This window comes from Nothoprocta perdicaria, unplaced genomic scaffold (genome assembly GCF_003342845.1).
Source record: "Nothoprocta perdicaria isolate Ctin4 unplaced genomic scaffold, notPer1 scaffold_1, whole genome shotgun sequence".
NCBI classification, from domain to species: Eukaryota; Metazoa; Chordata; class Aves; order Tinamiformes; family Tinamidae; genus Nothoprocta; species Nothoprocta perdicaria.
In genome coordinates this window covers 13,494,166-13,513,246 of record NW_020454093.1, presented here as the reverse complement: position 1 = coordinate 13,513,246, position 19,081 = coordinate 13,494,166, and the positions used below count along the sequence as shown (strand labels likewise).

General features: G+C 36.6%; 1 protein-coding gene across 1 annotated transcript in view; it reads right to left on the bottom strand.

Moving 5' to 3' along the window:
• Positions 1-19,081, bottom strand: part of RICTOR (RPTOR independent companion of MTOR complex 2) — a 55,649-nt gene that overhangs the window by 3,391 nt on the left and 33,177 nt on the right. The window contains exons 18-34 of the mRNA XM_026037872.1: positions 18,544-18,679; positions 17,777-17,976; positions 17,178-17,304; positions 13,202-13,366; positions 12,566-12,642; positions 12,377-12,455; positions 11,354-11,463; positions 11,141-11,228; positions 10,224-10,316; positions 9,374-9,480; positions 8,479-8,708; positions 6,777-7,806; positions 5,106-5,283; positions 3,852-3,936; positions 2,286-2,519; positions 1,231-1,383; positions 227-350 (exon numbers count right to left, since the gene is read on the bottom strand). Coding sequence (XP_025893657.1) covers positions 227-350; positions 1,231-1,383; positions 2,286-2,519; positions 3,852-3,936; positions 5,106-5,283; positions 6,777-7,806; positions 8,479-8,708; positions 9,374-9,480; positions 10,224-10,316; positions 11,141-11,228; positions 11,354-11,463; positions 12,377-12,455; positions 12,566-12,642; positions 13,202-13,366; positions 17,178-17,304; positions 17,777-17,976; positions 18,544-18,679 — 3,216 coding nt within the window. The remainder of the gene's footprint in view (positions 1-226; positions 351-1,230; positions 1,384-2,285; positions 2,520-3,851; positions 3,937-5,105; positions 5,284-6,776; positions 7,807-8,478; positions 8,709-9,373; positions 9,481-10,223; positions 10,317-11,140; positions 11,229-11,353; positions 11,464-12,376; positions 12,456-12,565; positions 12,643-13,201; positions 13,367-17,177; positions 17,305-17,776; positions 17,977-18,543; positions 18,680-19,081) is intronic.

The window sequence follows — 19,081 nt, the reverse complement described above, 5'->3', positions numbered from 1 at the left end:
TCCTAAGTGTATTACCACACTTACATCTGCTGTAAAGTTTAGGGCTGCACTAAAGTTAAAAGTCAGTTTGTACATTGTGTTTAACTGCTCTAATAACATACTGGAAAATCTGCTTGACAATTTTTAGAGTTGYTGGAAATAACGAAAACCTCTATAAGACCATAAGGGAACCAGAACAACTGCATGGTGCTAAAATTGTAATTAAGAAAAAGATAATCTAACTTACGTCAGGAGTCCAGTTTCATGGCCCTTAGTTCCTACAGAACTGCTCAAGTTGATTACTAAACGTAAGACCTCTTTGCGCAGCAGGATCCTACACACTGGTGTGTCATCTGGGATTGATTTCACTCCTTGAAAAATAAGTTCAATGGTATGAGATTTAACCAGAAGAGTTTTTGCATTACACTTATGTCAGATGAATGAGTTTCAGGGTTTTATATAAGTGCATAAATACACATGTGTGTGTGCATATATGTATGCTCGATATATATATATATATATATATATATTTAAATAGCAACAAATACTGCAATCAAACCTTAAAGGAATATATTATTTTTGTGAATTTTAACATGGTCATGTTTAAAAAAGTTAGTGGTATTCGGAAAGCTTTATTAGTGCTTCTGGAAAATATTTGGGAAAACTGAAGTCACTGTAAGATTCCATAACAGTGCTAAAGGATACTGTGAAATTATGTAGGGTTTTTTTTTTCTTTTTCTGTATAAGATGCTGCTAAAATCAACAACAAGCTACATATCAAGAAATTATGATAATGCAAAATATAAAGCATAGATTCAAAAAGAAGAAATAATTTTCTCTTTACAGAAATGCAAATTCTAATGTTTAATTTCTATTTATACTTCAAAGGTCTTTCATAAAAGAAAAACTTAAGGCACTTCTTTATTTTTTTTTAACCTACCAATACTAGGAATAAAAGACAATTTTATTGTAATGTATGATACAGGGTTCCCTAGCTTACCTGCAAAAATGCCATACAGCCTTGGGATTATAGTCTGAAAATACATTCTCCCATCTGTCCTTAACATAGACAATACTGCTGCCTTCACTGATAATGATTAGGGCACCAATGGGTTTTATCCGTTTGCTTGCAAGTAATGCACATTAGTTTGTTGCAGTAAGTATAAATTTAATGCTGTTTTTCCACAACACCTAAGAAAACACTTTAAGATATTCATAATTATGAATATGATATTCATAAAGCAAACTCACCTAGTACAAGCTCTGTACTCTTGGTGCTGCTAGCTGAACCATGGGACACTGCATCGCTACAGCCTGAAATTCCAGAAAATTTGGAGGAATGCACATCCAAGTGATTGTGTATGGCCTGCCCACACCAGTCAGAATATGGAATGTCTGAAAAATCTGACAGAAACAAAATGTTCCATCTCTGCTACTCATGCTTTTGCCTCATTTCAAATGCCTATCACAGTTAAGTGTGCAAGGCATTGATATGCTAAGCATGGTAACTGCTGGCACACTGGTTTTCATGCAATCCAGAAGGAAAAAGAAGAGAAAGAAGTCTCATGTTTCCTATCAGGATATATTAAAAAAAGAAAGAAAGAAAAAAAAAGAAGTACAAAGTAAATTCCCCTTCCCATAGGGAAGCAGATGCAGTTCCCATTTGGGTCATGAGCTGCTTCAAACAAATGGTAGAGAAAGAGCCTACAACAATTACAAAAGGCTGCCAGAAAACTGAACCCTGCCCTCATTTAACAGGTGTAAGAATGACAGTGTGTTAGTAATTGAATGCAGATTCCTGTAGTAAAATAGCAAGGGTTCCTATAAGGCAAAAATCAGGATTTTCATTCTTTTCAGTATGGGTCATTGTAAAAAGGCATGTAACTGCAAGCTCTGCAGAGCGGGCTCCAAGGAAAATGACCAAGCCAGCTGTGCATCATTCTATCTCCAAATCTAAAGCAAGAAAAAGACCAAACCCAGAAAATACTGMACAACTTCAATGGACTTTGCAAGGAGCTTTATTTCCTTCTTGTTTTAAGRTCTTGAAGTCACTTTTCGTTGGTCGGAAAGCAAGCCTCAATTTTCAGGACATTGATTTATGAGGATCAACTAAAGTTTAAAATTTCACATTCTRTAATTGCAAAAATATTGAGAACACTAGTGAAATATAGGAGAATATTAGGGAAAATTAATTTCACGGCAGTATAGTCAATAAGAAGAAACTACAAATTAATCTTTTTTAAAGATGAACATAATTCAAAATTTTTCTTCACGTGTGTCACACTTCCCCACAAGACAACACTAACCTGCACGACTGTATGAAGAGTTCACTTTGTTGTTTGGCTGATAACCCAGTATTTGAATGCAGACACAATAAAGGCAGTTCTCATCTGTGTGCTCCTGTAATCCGGTATCCTCTGTATTTTCTAGGAACTGAGAGGCATCTGAACGGCTGGTATTCATTATTTCTGTGAGACTGATTTGCTGTCGAAGCATCTGAAAAGGACTTTTGACAACATCACTTGTACCTGATGGAAGACCTGCAGATAAGCAATTCAATATCAGAAAAAAAACAAAACCAAACAACCAACAGTCACTATAMCATTATTTGAATTAAAGTTTCTCTTTTAAAGGCTGAGCCAAAAAAATCCAGATAACTGTTTTTGGAATGGTTAAGCTCCATTTTGTTAGCATTGTCAAAGTAAACACAGCATTTCAGTCCTAKCTTACTCTAAATGACAAACTATTGAAATGTGTACAGTTAAACCTATAACACACACATAGTAATAAGATATGTGGTAAAACCTGATGTTATTTCAACATTAGTAACAATCCTGTAATATTATGTTATGAATTTTCACACTATCAAATGAGATTAGTAAAAAAAATTCCAGATGTATATAAATGAGGTGTGCACAACTGAAACTAAAAACATATTATAAGAAACAGCAACGTAGTGTTGGTAATAGCAAGAAACCACCCAACTCAGAGGCAAACCTAAGGCATTTCAGTGACATGCTCTTTCCTGAGTGGAAAATACCAACAAACGGACTTCTGAACAAAGAAGAAGTTACCCTACACCAAAAATCACACACTTCAGAAACACACCTGCAGGAATTGAGCTTTATATACTACATTAACAAATAACAACAACAAATCACTAAGATGYATCTGTTTGGATGTTCTGTATGCTTGTGATGAYGTTCTAGATGAGTGAGAAGCATGACAACAACTATCCTGTACTACTCYAGAATCAGAATCAAGGATTCTTTTTTAGCTGTCCTACTAAAAATATACATATTGATGCCCTACATGCTCGATTACTCTGGAATAAAATGGAAGCGCATTCCAGAACAAGGCAGGCAATACACAACACTTGCAATTCTCTTGTACCACATTCCATCGCTTCTGCTCCTCTCAACTCTCACAGAAACATCATAGAAGGACAAAATTTCCTTTCTGAAATACACASCCAATGTTTTTATTGGTACCTCTAAATCCACATGTAATCAAAGTGGAGTCAAAATGTAACAGCTGAATATGTAGACAGCATTATACTTTCAACCTCTTCTTAAAATATGCTACTTGAATCCACTGTCACTTCCAGTGTTTGTTTAGCAATAGCTTATATCAAAAATATGCAGACTTTCTTTCTTAGTTTATTAGAGGTGGATTGTGTCATTGTGTTATGCTGCTTTCAAGCAGCATCCTATTTAACTATGTTGGAGTCAATGGTCTGAAAATCAGAAGACAGCTCTCAAAACAACAGCCAAAAATAGCATTTTTAAAAGCAAAAATATATTCCCCCCAACTCCTGAAATAACAAACATTTCAGTAAACAATGGAAAGATACAGAAGAGGACAAAAAATACCTCCAGCATCAGGTGCAAAGACCCGAGCTCCGCGATCATCAAATGGAGGTGTCGTTTTCTTCTGGAAATAAGGAGTTTCCTTTACCTGGAATGTTCAAATAAAAATTAAAATAAGCACAGATGATAATTGCAACAAAAGAAAATCACTTTAATCAGGACAACTGCAGGAGAGAGATGTAATTAGAGGTGGAAGCCAAGGATGGATCCCTGAATGCTAAAAAAAGCCAGTGAGAACGAAGTACATTTGTAAATGAGCACTTTCAAAGCAAGACTTACAAATACTCAGTAAATGGCAGCAGTGACAGGCTGTAAGGAAACCAGTGACCCTGAAATTCCTCTTCTGTCCCTGATCTGTCCCTGATCACTCCAAAGCACTGGAGAGGTCTCAGAACAGCAGAGCAAAAACAATGAAGAGTCATTCCAGGAAAAAAAAAAAAAAAAGAATTGAGGAAGAAAACTGAGGCAACAAAAACAGGCCACAAAGTCTGTGGAAGAGCAGCAAAAAAGAAATAGAGTAGTAATTGCACATAGGAGGAATGGAAGCAGGAAAGATAGAAGATCTTGCCTTGCCTTTGCTCTAGTCTGAGTAATTTTTGAGACAAGAAAGGAATTTAGGTTTGAAAAAAAGACCAAGTAAACCAAAGATAGAAAAGCCACTGATTTACTTTTGATATAGACAATGCCCTGTTTGTGATGGTTAATCCTCATAATGTGTCACTGTCTAGTTACTAAGTAGAAAGAGGAAGAGAACTGATATGACACTGAGATAAGCTATTTTAACTTATATGCATCTCTGATACTAAACAATGTAATTCAAGCATAGTAAAAAATACGTGAATATATCATGAGAACATGGTAGCAGGAGACTTTACTTGTACAAATATATATTGCACGGTTGACTAGTGCATGCGTGTACTAGTTGGCTAAACAGATATTTAGAAATGTCCACAAACTAATGTGAATTTTAGCATAAGAACTGTCAACTAAAACCCTTATAAAAGTATATTTATTTTACCAACATTTAACACTTCTCTAACCTATTCTATTCCACTATTTGCTAACATCACATACACAACACAAAATAGAGTGAAGCTTTTCTGTAAACAGAGCTAGAGAAGCTGCTCATGTTCTTCCAAACACAATTTAAGTATCGCAGCATAATTTTCTTCTTTTTGCAATCTTATCTATTTGGACAAAAATGCCACAGTTTGTCACTGCTCAGGAGGCAAATGCATTAAATTATTACATAAATACCTGAAATATTTCATTGATATCCACTGGGAGCGCAAGGCCAATGTAATCATCGGAGCTACCATACGTAGCGTTAGAAACCATGGAGCGAACGGAGGAGGATCGCTGCAGTGTGTTTTGGTTTATAGGGCTTAATAAGTCTTCTTTATCTAACGAAGCATAACTTAAAGCTTTCATGAACCTGTAACATTAAGAGAGGAAAGCACAATCTTTGTAAATTATGCATTTTGGCACGTTACAAACAAGGACTGCTGACAAGTCTATCCTCATCTTCCCATTGTAAAACCCAGACCCTGTACTCTGTCAAAACTTGCTGCTCTGGCAAATTAGAGCTATTTAGGCTCATTTCTTTAGTTCTGTGMATTGTACTGCCTCATGCCGTATTTCATGGTTTGGCAGTTCCTCAGTGAAAATTTTCTTATGATCTTTTCTTTGAAAATCCCGGGATGAGACTTTGATGAATAGTAGGATGAGACTTTTGCTTAAGGGGTAGCCACCCCTGTAAAGAAAAAGGAAAAAATGTCACCAACTTACCAATCTATGAGAATTTACAAGCCATACATGCCCATGGTAATGAAACTGATCTTTCAATAAATACGTATTTTTTTTATAGAGAAAAGGTCTTGGTTTCAATGTCCTTGAAGTCTAATAGTACTGTTCCAAATTTTAAAGACCTAGCAAGTGGAGATGTGTGCCATCGAATGCATAAAAACAGATCTCTTAAGTAATTATTTCTCTCGGATTACAATGTTCAKCTTGCTGGGCACTGTGCACAGAGAAACAGTATGATTTGTTTTACACCTCAAGACTTTGAAACTGGGACACGGGAACTTTGAAACGCTCCACATGACCAGTTAAACTTCGGATCATCAGCTCAGACCCAACCATACACAGCACCCAAGCTTGCCGTGACTGTCTTCCTACAAGGAGCCACTTTTCACTGGCAAGGACTAGAAGCACTAACATGCTCCAAAATCACRTCTCCCTATAGGTTGCTCAGCTCCCCAATCAGTTCAGTGTTCAGCGGGCCAGCTCAAACCCTTGCATGAAACCTCTGCTATGCAAGATCACGAACAGCTAAGCCCTGGGAATACCCTTAGTGCTACRTTGCAGGAAAATCCACCGCACTAAGGCTGCTTTGCCCATCAGGAACACAATCCCCAAGGATGGTACAACACCATGACAGACACAACTTATCTCTACAGCCATGTATGCCAAACCYATCTTCTCAAGGTTACACAGAACAGGGTAAGAAACAGTGCTTCCATTTTCCATCATCCAGGCCAGCACAGCTTACCTGCTGAATTGTCCTTAATTAAATCAAGGCAGGTAGCCTGTTTCTACCTTAGCTAAAAAAGCAAAAGTTTTAAAAAAACCCACTATCTTTCATAATCTCTATTCAGAATGACATGAAAATAACAATTTTATATCATAAGGAAAGAAAATTAGGTCTAAATCCAGACATTTGTTTTCTGTACAATAAGGAGGTGACTCACACACTTCTCCCCTTTCTCCCACATGGGAAGTTCAGGCTTCTCACTGGCCTATCAGTCCCCTACTACCTGCGCTGCCTTCAGTGAAGTTAGCAGTTGCCAGGCAGCGGCTGTCACTTTTAGCTGAAACTGGAAAAAAATTCTTAGCCAAATGAGAACAAACTGGAAGATAAGCTCTTACCGGCTCGGGGTTAGCCGGGAGTCCAGGCTGCCAGACTTCATGGTGATAGTGTCAGTGAACAGCACGTCCTTGGCTGGAGATGCTAGAGCTTCTGAATGGGACAGTGAGGGATGCATCCTCTGCTGCTGCAAGCGCTTTAGTGTAGCGTAGCCAAAGGCATCTCGAGAACTTGTATAGCTAAAGTTATAGTCAGCAAGAATTTTTATGGTAGCAAGAGAAGGAGCTTTAAGAGACTGGGCTCTTCGAGGAAGTGTATGAGAAGACCCTGGTGGTACCAAGGACACAGAATTTGATTTTGAGAGAGGCAGGTGGTTAGACTGTGGTGTCGAACAGTGACTCGGCTTAACTGTTTTTGTGCTAACCACAGTGCTCAAACTCCCACAGTCAGTGTCTACGTTTGTAGTGTCCACACCTACAGTCTCCCTAGAAGGGCTAGAGCTCATTGAGCTTATGCCACTTGTTGTGGTATCTGTATTAAAACTCAAGCTACGACTCTTGAAATGTGTTTGCGTGGAACCATCTCCTATCAGCCTTTCTCTGCTTGTGTTCTCCCGGTGATTTTCGTTTCCAAGACCTTTTGGCAGCTTCAAATCATTTTCTCCAATACTCGGGGTACTATCAGTATCTTCTGTGTGTTTACTTCCAACAAAAGAAGTTTCTAATCGTAGAGTCTGGATTTTAGGAACTCTGAAAGCAGGGTTGAACTCATCCCCAGGAGTAAAGTCGAGGCTACTGGAAGGTTCTGTTACAGTACGATTTCGCCTCAGGCCTGATTTACTGTCAGATGATGCCAGTTTTCCTCCTTTTGGATCACTGCTACTTCTGTGCTTTTTATTAGGTAGAGTAAGCGAGTTTAAAATGCGATTTTTCACAAATCTGCTAGAAGAAAAAAATGGAAAGGGACTACGGTCCTTGTCCTTTGAAGGTCCAGGTCTGTCATAAAATATTTGTTCTGCATCTTCAGTAATATCTAGGAAGAACGTACTAGTGGAAGTACTGCCAAAACGGTCATCCTCCATGATAAACATACCTGAAATTATAGACAAAATACTTGTTACTGAAATCAAACATTTCTTCAAAGGGTATGAACTAAGTTACAGCAGGACAAGTTATTCTAAAGAGCCAAAATTACAGCTTATGTGTTCTGTTGTAACTTTCAAATTAACATGTTTCTAGCAGACCCTCGTACAGTAAATTAARTCTCTTCAGGGATACTTGACCTGAAGATTCCACTGCTTCAAAAATCAAAGCCACACTGGCTTATTTGAGTGCAGATCTCCAGCAGTTGGGATAAAAACTGATGATGCACTCCTTTAATGATACCTAAATATTTATGAATATAAATTTCAAACATCAATTGCAACATTAAAATATATTAGGTACAAAAAGAGTATTAAGAATATAAACATATAATACGGTATACAAATAATGTTCTCTAAATATCYGAGTACATAAAAGCAAATGTATCTTTATACTCAGATATGGAGCTTTCTGTGGGGTAKTAGAGCAAGCTGCCTTGTGTTGACCTCACAAGTAGTGATTTACCCTAACACTAAAAGCTCTGACCCTCAAACCAAACGCAAATTGCTCTGCTCTCTTCCCTCACACCCTTCTTTCCTTCATTAGCACCTCTAGGCTATCTGCTTTAACCTCACCTTGCCACAATGTTGGCAAGAACATTAAAACACATTTTTTTACTTACTTGAAGGTGCAGATTCACTTTCACTATTATGCCTGGAACTAGTGGACTCGGAGTTCAAGCTAAGAGTGCTGGGTATAGAAGAAAGTTCATTGCAGAGCTGCTCCATGTCATCAGGGACCACCGGCCAAGGCTGTCTGCGGCTGTGCCTCACTGCATCCCAGTTGTGATGTTTTAAAATGTCACATCCTTGTTTGGTTTTGGCAATTAAACCAAGCACGTAGACACAGGTGCTATATTCAATGTACATATAGAAAAAAAGAGCAGCAATATAGCATCTATTTTAACTAAATTTTTTGTTCTAAAAGGAACAGTTTCAAAACAATTCAGTAGAAACTTCAGAAAGTTGCCAAGCAGCTTTTTGTACCTGACTTTTTTTAAGTCAATGGAAGCTTAAATAATACACGAAAATATCTGCAAATATATTGTTCRCAAATAAACCTTAATTATCAGAAAAGCCCAGACACATATAATTGAAGCATATATTATTTTAAAAGACAAACCTAAAAGCAGGAGCAGCATTAGACAAAAATTATCTACTTATGCTTTTATACTTCTCCAAAAGATTTGAAAGTAACAGTGAATAACAATGACAGAATAATAAATTGATTGCAAGAGTGATATAGGTAGTCCATACTTTGATTGCCCGAGAGAGAAAAAGGAAAGCTGTATCTTTTTTTTAATAGCTTATTTGCCCTATTGGTTGTAACCTTCTTACACAATTCTGACATTCAAAATTTGTTATTGATGATTTTCAGTAACTAATAGAACAATGATTTMAAAATAAGTGGTAACATTAAATAAGTGGCAACATTATATTCAYATATCTTTAAAAAGTCTATTTGAAAACCCACTGGAATATTTTCTATAAGTTATGATGAAAATCAAATGCACTTACCCTCTAACGGAGAGAACCTCGCAATGCTGGGCAAGTGCCATAATATCAGGGATTACATTCTCCTCTTGAAGCAAGTTAAGACCCCAATTTGATGATCCAATATTGCCCTGGAACAAAACAGTTTGCAAGATATGCTCAAATTTGGTGTGACCTGCATCACTGCTGAACAAAAAGCCTTTCACTTTCGTACATTCAAGCCACATCCTCTCAACGCTATTAAAAATTTGAAATCTGTCCTTTTACTATTTCCTATTTGTCCAAATTCAATAAAATTACTCAGGACACTGTGCATAATACCTAGAGTTGGTTACTGTTAACTACTATGGAGCGCTCAGCTTCTTAGTCCCGCTGCAGCCTGCAGTAAGTCTCTTCCTGCAAAGGCATTTCATTACATGCCTACAATGACTTCCACTAACAGTCACCTTGAAAAAATGTTTCAAAACAAACTGTGGAAGACAGGAAAGAGAATAGACAAATGCTTGAGGTGTCAAAACAACTTTACAAGTACAGCTTTGAATGGCACAGACACKAGGTTTCCCCTGTTACAGAACTACCACAGTTGTCATGATATGCACACGCATCAATGAGGTGGCCAGCTTTCTTCCAGAAACACAGAATTTAGAAGTGTGACTATGTTAAAAATAAGAAAGGAGGCACAAAACTGGTACAAATTAATAGAATTTCATCTGAAAGTCCAGCTAGGATACAGAGATTTGGAAAATCATATTCTTTTTATGACAACCCCCCCCGAATAACTGTTTTAAGAGAGTTTTGCTTAGTTATTTCAGTTATCAGAAAGTCACAACAGAACTGAAACAGCTGCAACTTAGTAAATTTGACTATTACTCACCAAAGCCCAAAGTGCTGCTTTAAGCTGCTTAATTCCTTCCCACTTATCTAGCATTGGGGAACGAACAGTGTAACTGAGATCTGGAACAATACTCTAAAGGAAAGAAAAAAAAATATTATTTCATACACTTTCATGCACTTATTTCATAAWGAAAAGCAGACTTCAGTGAAACAAGTTCACATGCAGTTTTATTAAGTGTAAAGCACTAATTTAAAGTATGAACCCTACCAGAAACAGAGATAGTTCTAGCACAAAGGGCATAAATCATTAGTAATTGAAATGAGGTAAAACTTAACTACTGACTACATCAGGTTTAATTCAGAATTAAAAAAAAAGAAAAGAAAAAAGGAAAGATTCATTAGATTAACTCACTACAATAGGAAAAGTGCTCCCTTGAAATTCTCAATTATAGACAATTTAATACATCATTTTGTAAATTAATTTTGAAAGTCAATTTATTTAAACAAAGAACTGTTTTTCTTAGTTTTTATAATGAATAGCAAGAATTTTTTAAATTTAACCTCTCTGTACTTTTTTTTTCTTTAACATTTATAAACAATAGCCACATTCGACAATACTCATTACAGAATTCACACATTTGTATTTGGAAAGAAAAGTTATTTCTACTATTGAGTTGCTTGTCATTCTAATGTTTTGTCACCCATTTTAAGAAAAACATTGCAAAGTATTTCTCTAATATTACAGTTTTAGGAAGGAATTTTACATGCAAATAGATGGCAAAAGCCTGACTTCACAAATTTTTGTTCATGTAATTTGATTTCTTATAGTTTAAGACTTTCATACTTTATCTATTGTGCAGTGACCRTTTAAGTGCTGATACCTTTTAAAATAAGTGTATTTTAAAAGTATTACAGTTCTCCTKAACTATAAAAGGCATTAATAGTTAATAATCTGACCTGAGATTCCAACAAATGGCAGCCTGTTTTATGGTGCACCAGTTGGCCATAAAGGTGAATGGGCAGGTAGACATGTGGTCGCTGTAATCTGGTAGAAAGAAGTTATATGATTTCATAGCAATCAAGACATTTACTTTTTAAATAAGGTAATGACCTTATGGTGTATTTCCTCTGAGTTTTAAGGGAAAGAAAAATCTTTTGGGGAGTGTTTACCTTTGGTTGCTCCGACGAACATAATTGTCACCATCAACAGGTTTGCGATACGTGGTAAGTGCTTCATTAAGTTGTTCTTCAATTAGCTCAACGTATTTTAAATTATATTCCTAAAAGATGTCGGAGAGATTGATACAGCACAGTTAAATAGCTCATGGTTTTATAGTACTGTACTTTACAAGGAAAGAATAAAACAAAGGGCTCCTTTATGAAGGCTGGTTTTCTAAATGCTCTAAAGGCAGACTCACCAAAATTAGTGCGCTTCATAAATACAATTTTTTTTTTTCCACACAATCTACAATTAGTTCCATAATTATTTCAGGATATTTGTCAAAGAGGAAGGGTGAGGTAAGGGAAATATCTCTCTCCTTTTTCTAACTTGAATGATCTAAACAGAATGTCATGCATTTCAGTATTCCTACATAAGTGATAAMTTATATATAACTTTTTCACGGAATTGTCTAATAGTCAACAGGAATACACCGTTTTAATGGCATTCCTGCCTCAACAAAGCACACATATGATCAAAGTAATATATTAATGGTTTTATTTTAAGTCATAAGCATGATATGTTTTTCTTGGTGAGATTTGTGTTTCTGTTTACTTCCTAAAAGCATTGAATGGAGGAATTTTTATGATATCTAAATCTAGATTAGGAAAAAACAGGGGTGAGAGCTGTCTTGAAAAGCAGTACCCTCTCTGCAGGGTTTTAGATACATTTTTACATAACAAACTGTTCAGGAAATTCTGTAAGCCACTGSCATCTCTAAGTTTTTGCTGGAGTAGCAAAACTCAGTAAAAAGCCTGGTTAAGTCAAAAGCATGTATGTACAGAACAGCTATGAAACAAAGTTTCTGTCGACCTTTTCAACAAAACCATAAATCACTGAAGCAGTAAATGTACTAGCAATAGCAATAAACATGTGTGAACGTACAATATTTTGCACAGCCTTTGACCTCCTAAACCTTTGTATTCACATCCTTCCTACTTTTAAATTTCAAGTGAATGAACACTTTATATTACCTTTTGCCACTTCTCCATTTGCTTTGTTACGTAGCCTCTTTCATTTAAATAGGAAAACCCCTTTGGAATGGACAGAAATCTGAAAAGTAACATTAGAGAGTCAGCATTCCACTGAAAATCAATTTATGTAATTTGAATTTTTTTTATTGTTTTCCCAGATTAAAGTGAAACGGCATAGCCAACATTTACCTTAGGAGTAGAAGTAAACCTTTATCTCCAAGATGAGAAAGAGCTGGTTTCATTTGGATAAGAGCATGAAGATTGGCCTAAAATAAAAATGCATATTGAATATCTGAACACAAGATATCTCTGAACACTACAGCAGTAAGGTAACAAGTCTTTCATGAAGGGAATATCAAACAGTACTATGCTTTCCTAACATTAGCCAATTTAGGCACTTATTAAAATTGTATTCCTTTACAATAAAAAAAAAATCTATCAAAATACCTGACATAGTATTTATAAGTAGTCACAATCTACATGTCTGATCATTCTTGTCATTAATATTGCAGTCTCTTTAGCAAGAAGCAAGTATACTATTATGGAAGCCATCAGTAATAAGAGAATCACGGAATAGTTGAGGTTGGAAGGGATCTCTCGAGATCATCTAGTCCAACCCTCCTGCTCAAGCAGGGTCAGCTATAGCATGTCATCCAGGAGATTAAGAAAGCAAACCGCCTGTAGCTTACTGCATGCCTCTACTTGGRTATATCCATATATCTCTATATCAATCTATATAATATCTATTTATATAGACACAGATACACACATCTAGACAGCTATAGGTGATAACAAAATGAGGTTGAAAATGTAAACGATGCTCACCTTGTCTTCACATGCCTCATCTAGAATATCAAGTGCCTCTGAAGAAATAGTTTTATTTTTATCATGTAGCTGGGTCACCAGTAACTCGATGCCCCAGTTGCTGAAGAACTCCACATTTGCTCTCAGTAATACTCGTAAGTGTTTTGTTGCATATAACCTGCAGCTCTGCAAGAATCAAGGAATGCAAGAATTAAGCTTATTTTGAATGGGAGAAAAATAGCTAATGCTATTGAGGATTYTTTAGTTAAAAATACATTTTCAATTACAGTATTTTATAGCATCTAACTRTGATACCCACTTCAGGCATTAAAACTATAGTATATTAGAGAGCTATTTCTCTCTTACTAAATAGTGAATTTAAGTCTGAGGTCACAAGCAACCTGGTCATAASAAGTCTCATCAGAAGCCTTTACCAGTTAGTCACTCACTGTGATGGTATCRTATTGAAAGTCAGCAGCATATGAAGGAGAAATGTCTTTTTAAGCAGCCTTTACAACCTCRTGCACTTTCATATATGTAATGGCTTGAAAAACACCTCGATTAACTAGCAAACCTTAGAACTCATGGGGGGATTTATTTTAATAAACAGTAAATTGCCTGCAGATAATTATGAAATGATGAACCAGCAGAAAATAATAAAATAAATCCAACCTTACAACCTTACAAACACAAAAGGCCCCAAACCAGTTCTTTCAACTCAAGGACAAGATCTTATAAGCTAATATCAGCTAGCTCTGTGGGACCTCCGATGTGGGGCTGCAAAAAACCTGCTTTTCAACCTACTCCAAGTCTTCAAACAAAGCCACGGCCTCCGTGAAATAAGAACACTTAAATGTACTTCCCAAACCAGAYGAGCAAAATCCAGCACTGGGTCTCCAGCTGAAGTGACATTCTGAAATAATTTTCTATTTGAAAAGAACTGAAAGGAAAACCAGTGAAGAAGATATCTGAGGAAACAGACACTCCTACCCTATGCACAGGGTGCACAGAAGCTGAAGACAATTTCCTGTACCAACTGCCAGGAGTTCCTCCTGTTTACTGGTACCATCCCCATGTGTGATGCAGCAAGCCATACGTCAGCACAGTACATTCACCTWATTACATATGGCTCAGTGTCGGTGCCAGAAGACATAGGACACGTCTAGCACCTTAAACCCTTAAACTCATGTCTACCACCTAAAACGGGTGGCTAAGGGAAAATGTTAGACCTTGAAGTGCAGCAGCTGAGAAGACCACAGTGTCTATTCTGCTATTTCTACCACGAACTGGCAGCAGGCAGCTGAGCAGCACTCCCTTCCTCCAGCACGGTGCTCCAGAGCCCATACGAGGCCTGTTGAGGCGCTCACTGAGCGTTCGCTGCTCAAGCGGGCTCTGGAAACCTCTTAGCTACATTCAGCCACCCCAAAACCAACTCTCTCCTYCTAGTGCTACAGTGGCTGCAGAAGTGACTTCTCATTTAGCCTGAGATGCTCATTAACAGCCAGAGAACTAACCTAAATTACAGTTCTGAGCAGCTGTAAGAGGTGTCTGAGTTTGTAGCCAAGGTTAATCCTAAAATATGAGCAACTTCAGCTCTTCAAATGAACCGGAACTAGTAATAAAATATTCCATTAGAAAAAAAAAACTCATAAAATTAGAATTTCTGAAGGGAAGAATCCTTACTGGAAAACATTTGTTTTTCTCCTACAAGCACAGCTTTTTAAAAGTTAGGTCAWTTTTTTATTTATTTGCTTACTTTTCTTTTATAAACTAATATAATTCCTTCCATAGTCCATTCTAATTTTGCTTTTCTCTTTTAGATCAAAAAACAAGATATTTCCTTATGAATTCCAGGAATCACAAGCAGGGTGACTGGTTCAATAAAATATTTGTTTTATCCACCCCATAACATTCTCAAGAGATACTACTGAGGAAGTCAAGCACGGCCTTTTCGTTGTTCTCCACTATCCTGATAGTAAAAGATTCATATACATTTCTGATTAAAAAAAGCTTTTTAAAAAAATATATATATTTCTTCAATTTATTGTCATAAATCTCTAACATTGATAGGAGGTACTGCAGGATACAGAATCAGGGTACAATCTCACCCACTGCAACTAGATGTCCTATCAAAGTCTAGCTGGTAGGATTTAAATGATAACAGACCTCAGCCATGGATTTGCCTAGAGATCCCTTGACTTTGCAACCAGTGCCAATACTAAGGACTGTTGACCCAAACCAAGGCATGTAAAAGACAGGTTACCCTTTCACTTAGGGAATCAGCCAGTGTTAGTGCTTGAGAAGATGCATCACAGTTATTTCTATCTTTCATATTTCAATACACTGCCAAAAATAACCACTTCGTATCATCTCCAGGCAGTATCAATGCAAGACTGGAAAGTGAAACTCAGAAGCTGTAACATAGATTGAGACTTTAAAACATCAGGGACATGGTAAGGTACCASTGTCTGGCAAGAAGCACCTCTACCTTTAAAATAATTATTTAAGCTGCAAAATTTGAGTTCTTAAACTCCTGAATCTGTGGAATGTGTCTCAGTTTTTTCCAAGGTGTTCATCCGTTAAGATTTGGCACTGAATACTGGAGGTAGTACCACTGAGGTCTATTAAACTTGATCTGTGATCCCCTTTTCAGGACGCTCAACTGTCTGGAACAGAATCAGATAACCCTGGGGGCTCTACAAGGGTGCTGGAGAGCAAAGTCTATCCCATTTGTATCCAAAAGACAAGAAATGTTCACTATGCATTGCTCATAGTGTTGAGCTGCACACAGTTGTACTTGAGGTTCTGAGGAAATTATTACAGCATGTCTAGAGTTACTTCTAATTGCTCAGTGGTTGCACTTGGAAGCAAGTGAAATGCTGGCATGCTGTTCCCCCTCATGCAGCCTCTTTTATGAGAGGAAGAATTGCTGGTGGGTGTATGTGAGGGTGGTATTTATTGACACAAAGTCTCAATGGAAACAGCTAAATGAAGTTCCACTGTCTAAASCTCTCTTAATTGGCCACCGTCTAACAGGAGCTTTGAAGTCTAATAAAGACACAGACATGTGTCCTYGCAACCTGTTATTTTCTACTTGCCTGCTCAGACTAGGCATAACACACCTATGGAGAAAGAATGCCAGAGTCATCATTTCATTAAAAAAAACCTACTTTAAAATGTAGTCAGTAATGAACTTCACTCTCTTCTTTCAATGAGTTATTCCTKCAACATGAGCTATCTCCATTACTTTCAGATTCTTTTCCCTCTTACATTCATTCCAGTATATATTTCTGCCTTGTCCAGTGGACAGAATAGCTCTCCCCAATGAACTAGGAAGCTCCTTTTCATAGTTAAGATTGCAGCTTATTTAATTCTTATTTATCTGACTTCAMTGCTTGCTGGTCTACCATGCAACACCTGAATGATTTAGGGGTTCAGCAGCTTCCCTTCCTGATGCTTTGAGTATTATCTGCACTCATCACCTTTGATTTGGAAGTTCCAAACCCAGCACCTACTTCACAGCCATCTGTCACTCTAGGAACTATAGCACCTCCACGTTCTGCACAACCATCTCAATCGTTACTAGAAGAGTATCTACCACTACAAGTTAATGTCAGAAATGCACATTTCTTCCTGTGAAAACAATGGTCCCACTACTGATTTAGGATGTGCATTGATGTAGACAATAACATTGTCTCGTTTACATTTGATATATGCATTTACATTTCATGCATTCATTTTAAGACTTTAACCACTCTCATACACGACAGAAACTTGTTCAAATGAATTAATGTCTTGAGTACAAAGACAATACAATAGGTGAAGTCCCTTAGCAAGCTCATAGCATCTAAGTTGGATGAGTAGGAGTTACATTTCTCTAAATAAAAAACAAAAACCTTTCTGAATATATAATATTTTCAAAATAAAATCACTCATCTTGAACCAAATAAATGTGTAATTGAAAACAACCACAGAATGTATATTAATTTGAACTTACATCAGTAGCTGCTGTTAGGATTTTAGAAAGGATGACTCTTGCTAATCCGTCTCTGCTGTAATCCAAACTGGAAACAGTCAGTTTTAATAAATGATCCTGGTTCTTCAGAGAACAAAGATTAAGAAGACTGTATGTRGGAGGGAAAAAGAGAGTATTAGTAACTGAGCCCACTTATTATTTATTCAATCAACATTAAATTTCAGAGAAGTACTCTGAATCAGCCTTGCATTTTTATAATGCAGATGAATACAAATCACATTCTCATACAAAACAGAGCGACTGAGTTGCCGCAGATGTTCACAGAGTGAGTGGAGGGGCAGAACAATACTCTGGACAGCAATAGGAAGTGCAGAATAGGACACCTAAACTTACATTTCTTACAGATGTTTCACAACAACTTTGTCAAGATGACTGAATTAATGTTTTTGAGTACAAAAATAAATGCTCAGAAAGCTTTGTAAACACTTCTGCATTACAAAATATTCTGTGTACAGAGTTTGACTTAGGGTAGTAYTAATGAAACAAAAATAGAGTGATTCAGCTTACAAGTTTTATAACGATTAATATCTGCAAGCACAATTCAAAAGAACAACACTCACCATTGAAACACATTACATTTTTCTAGCATTTTCACTCCATGAGGGTGACAAGAGAGAGTACCAAAAAACAGAAAGTAGTGCTGACTAAGGGTGTTCAATAACCCATTATTTTGAAGACTACGTTCAGGTTTCATTCCTGACGACGAATTGAGCCAATGCACAATATCTTTAACCAACTCCTCCAGGTAACTTTGTCCATCCTAACAAAAGGAAGAGTAATAGCATTTACTAATAGCAAAACTGGCTCCCTCTTCTTTACTGAAATGCATTCCTGTAAGTTACTTAAAACATAAAAACACAATAAAGATACAGAATAAAAGTGCTGGTTGACAAATATTATTCAAAATAACAAAAAAGGCTCAAGACAAATAAAATGAGTTTAGCTTGCAGGCATTTTAGGACCCATTCTATTCTTTCCAAGAAAAGGATCATTTAATGACATTTTTCTTTTGCCCTGTGGCGTAAAAATATTAATAGGGCAGAAGAAAGGAGTTAGAGAAAGGAAGGATACCACACCAGGAAATAAATTATATTTAATATAACCGTACTTATTGTAAAACCTCTACTTAAACATGGTAGCCCTCCCAGACTCTCACCYAGATACTTCAGCATTTTAAGTTGTATTTCTTAATTAGGCTGATCATCTTAGGTTTAACAGTTGGAGTTTTACTAGTGAAGTCTTTACTAAAATTAAGATTTTTTCCTCTAAGTGGCGTGTGGCAGAATTACTAGTTCTATCTCCAATCTTRCAGCTGGAAATTTCTCACCTCTTCTGATTCAAGAAGAAACTCAGTAAACTGACAACCCACCACGGTGAGTTGCTTAGCCTTGGCATAGTCCAGATCCAGGTTGGCATAAAGTTTACTGCTAGGCTTGTAAAAATACAGCAGCCTCCTTACAAACCTATGGAAAGTAAAAGAGAAGCTGTTATTTTTCACTTTCAATTACAACGAATCCCTAACAGTAGAAAATGATACTGGTATAAAAGATGGTTTATCAGTAAATTTGCTCACACTTAATAATTTTCAAAGTTATCAAAGAAAGTAGCAGGTATCAATAGTAAGTTCATTCACAGAGGATTTTCGGGACGCAGCTGTACTGAATGTGGTACACAAAGCTTTCCTAGGCCAGAAAAACTGTTACCAGTATCCAAGACCAAACACAGGACTAATTATAAAGAAAATTTGTGAAGATTACCTCAGATTTTGTGAAATGAAAAATATTTGATTCTAAGTTACTACTAAATATAAGCATTATATATTTAGCATATTTCTATTTTGCATGTGTGTGCATATATATATATAT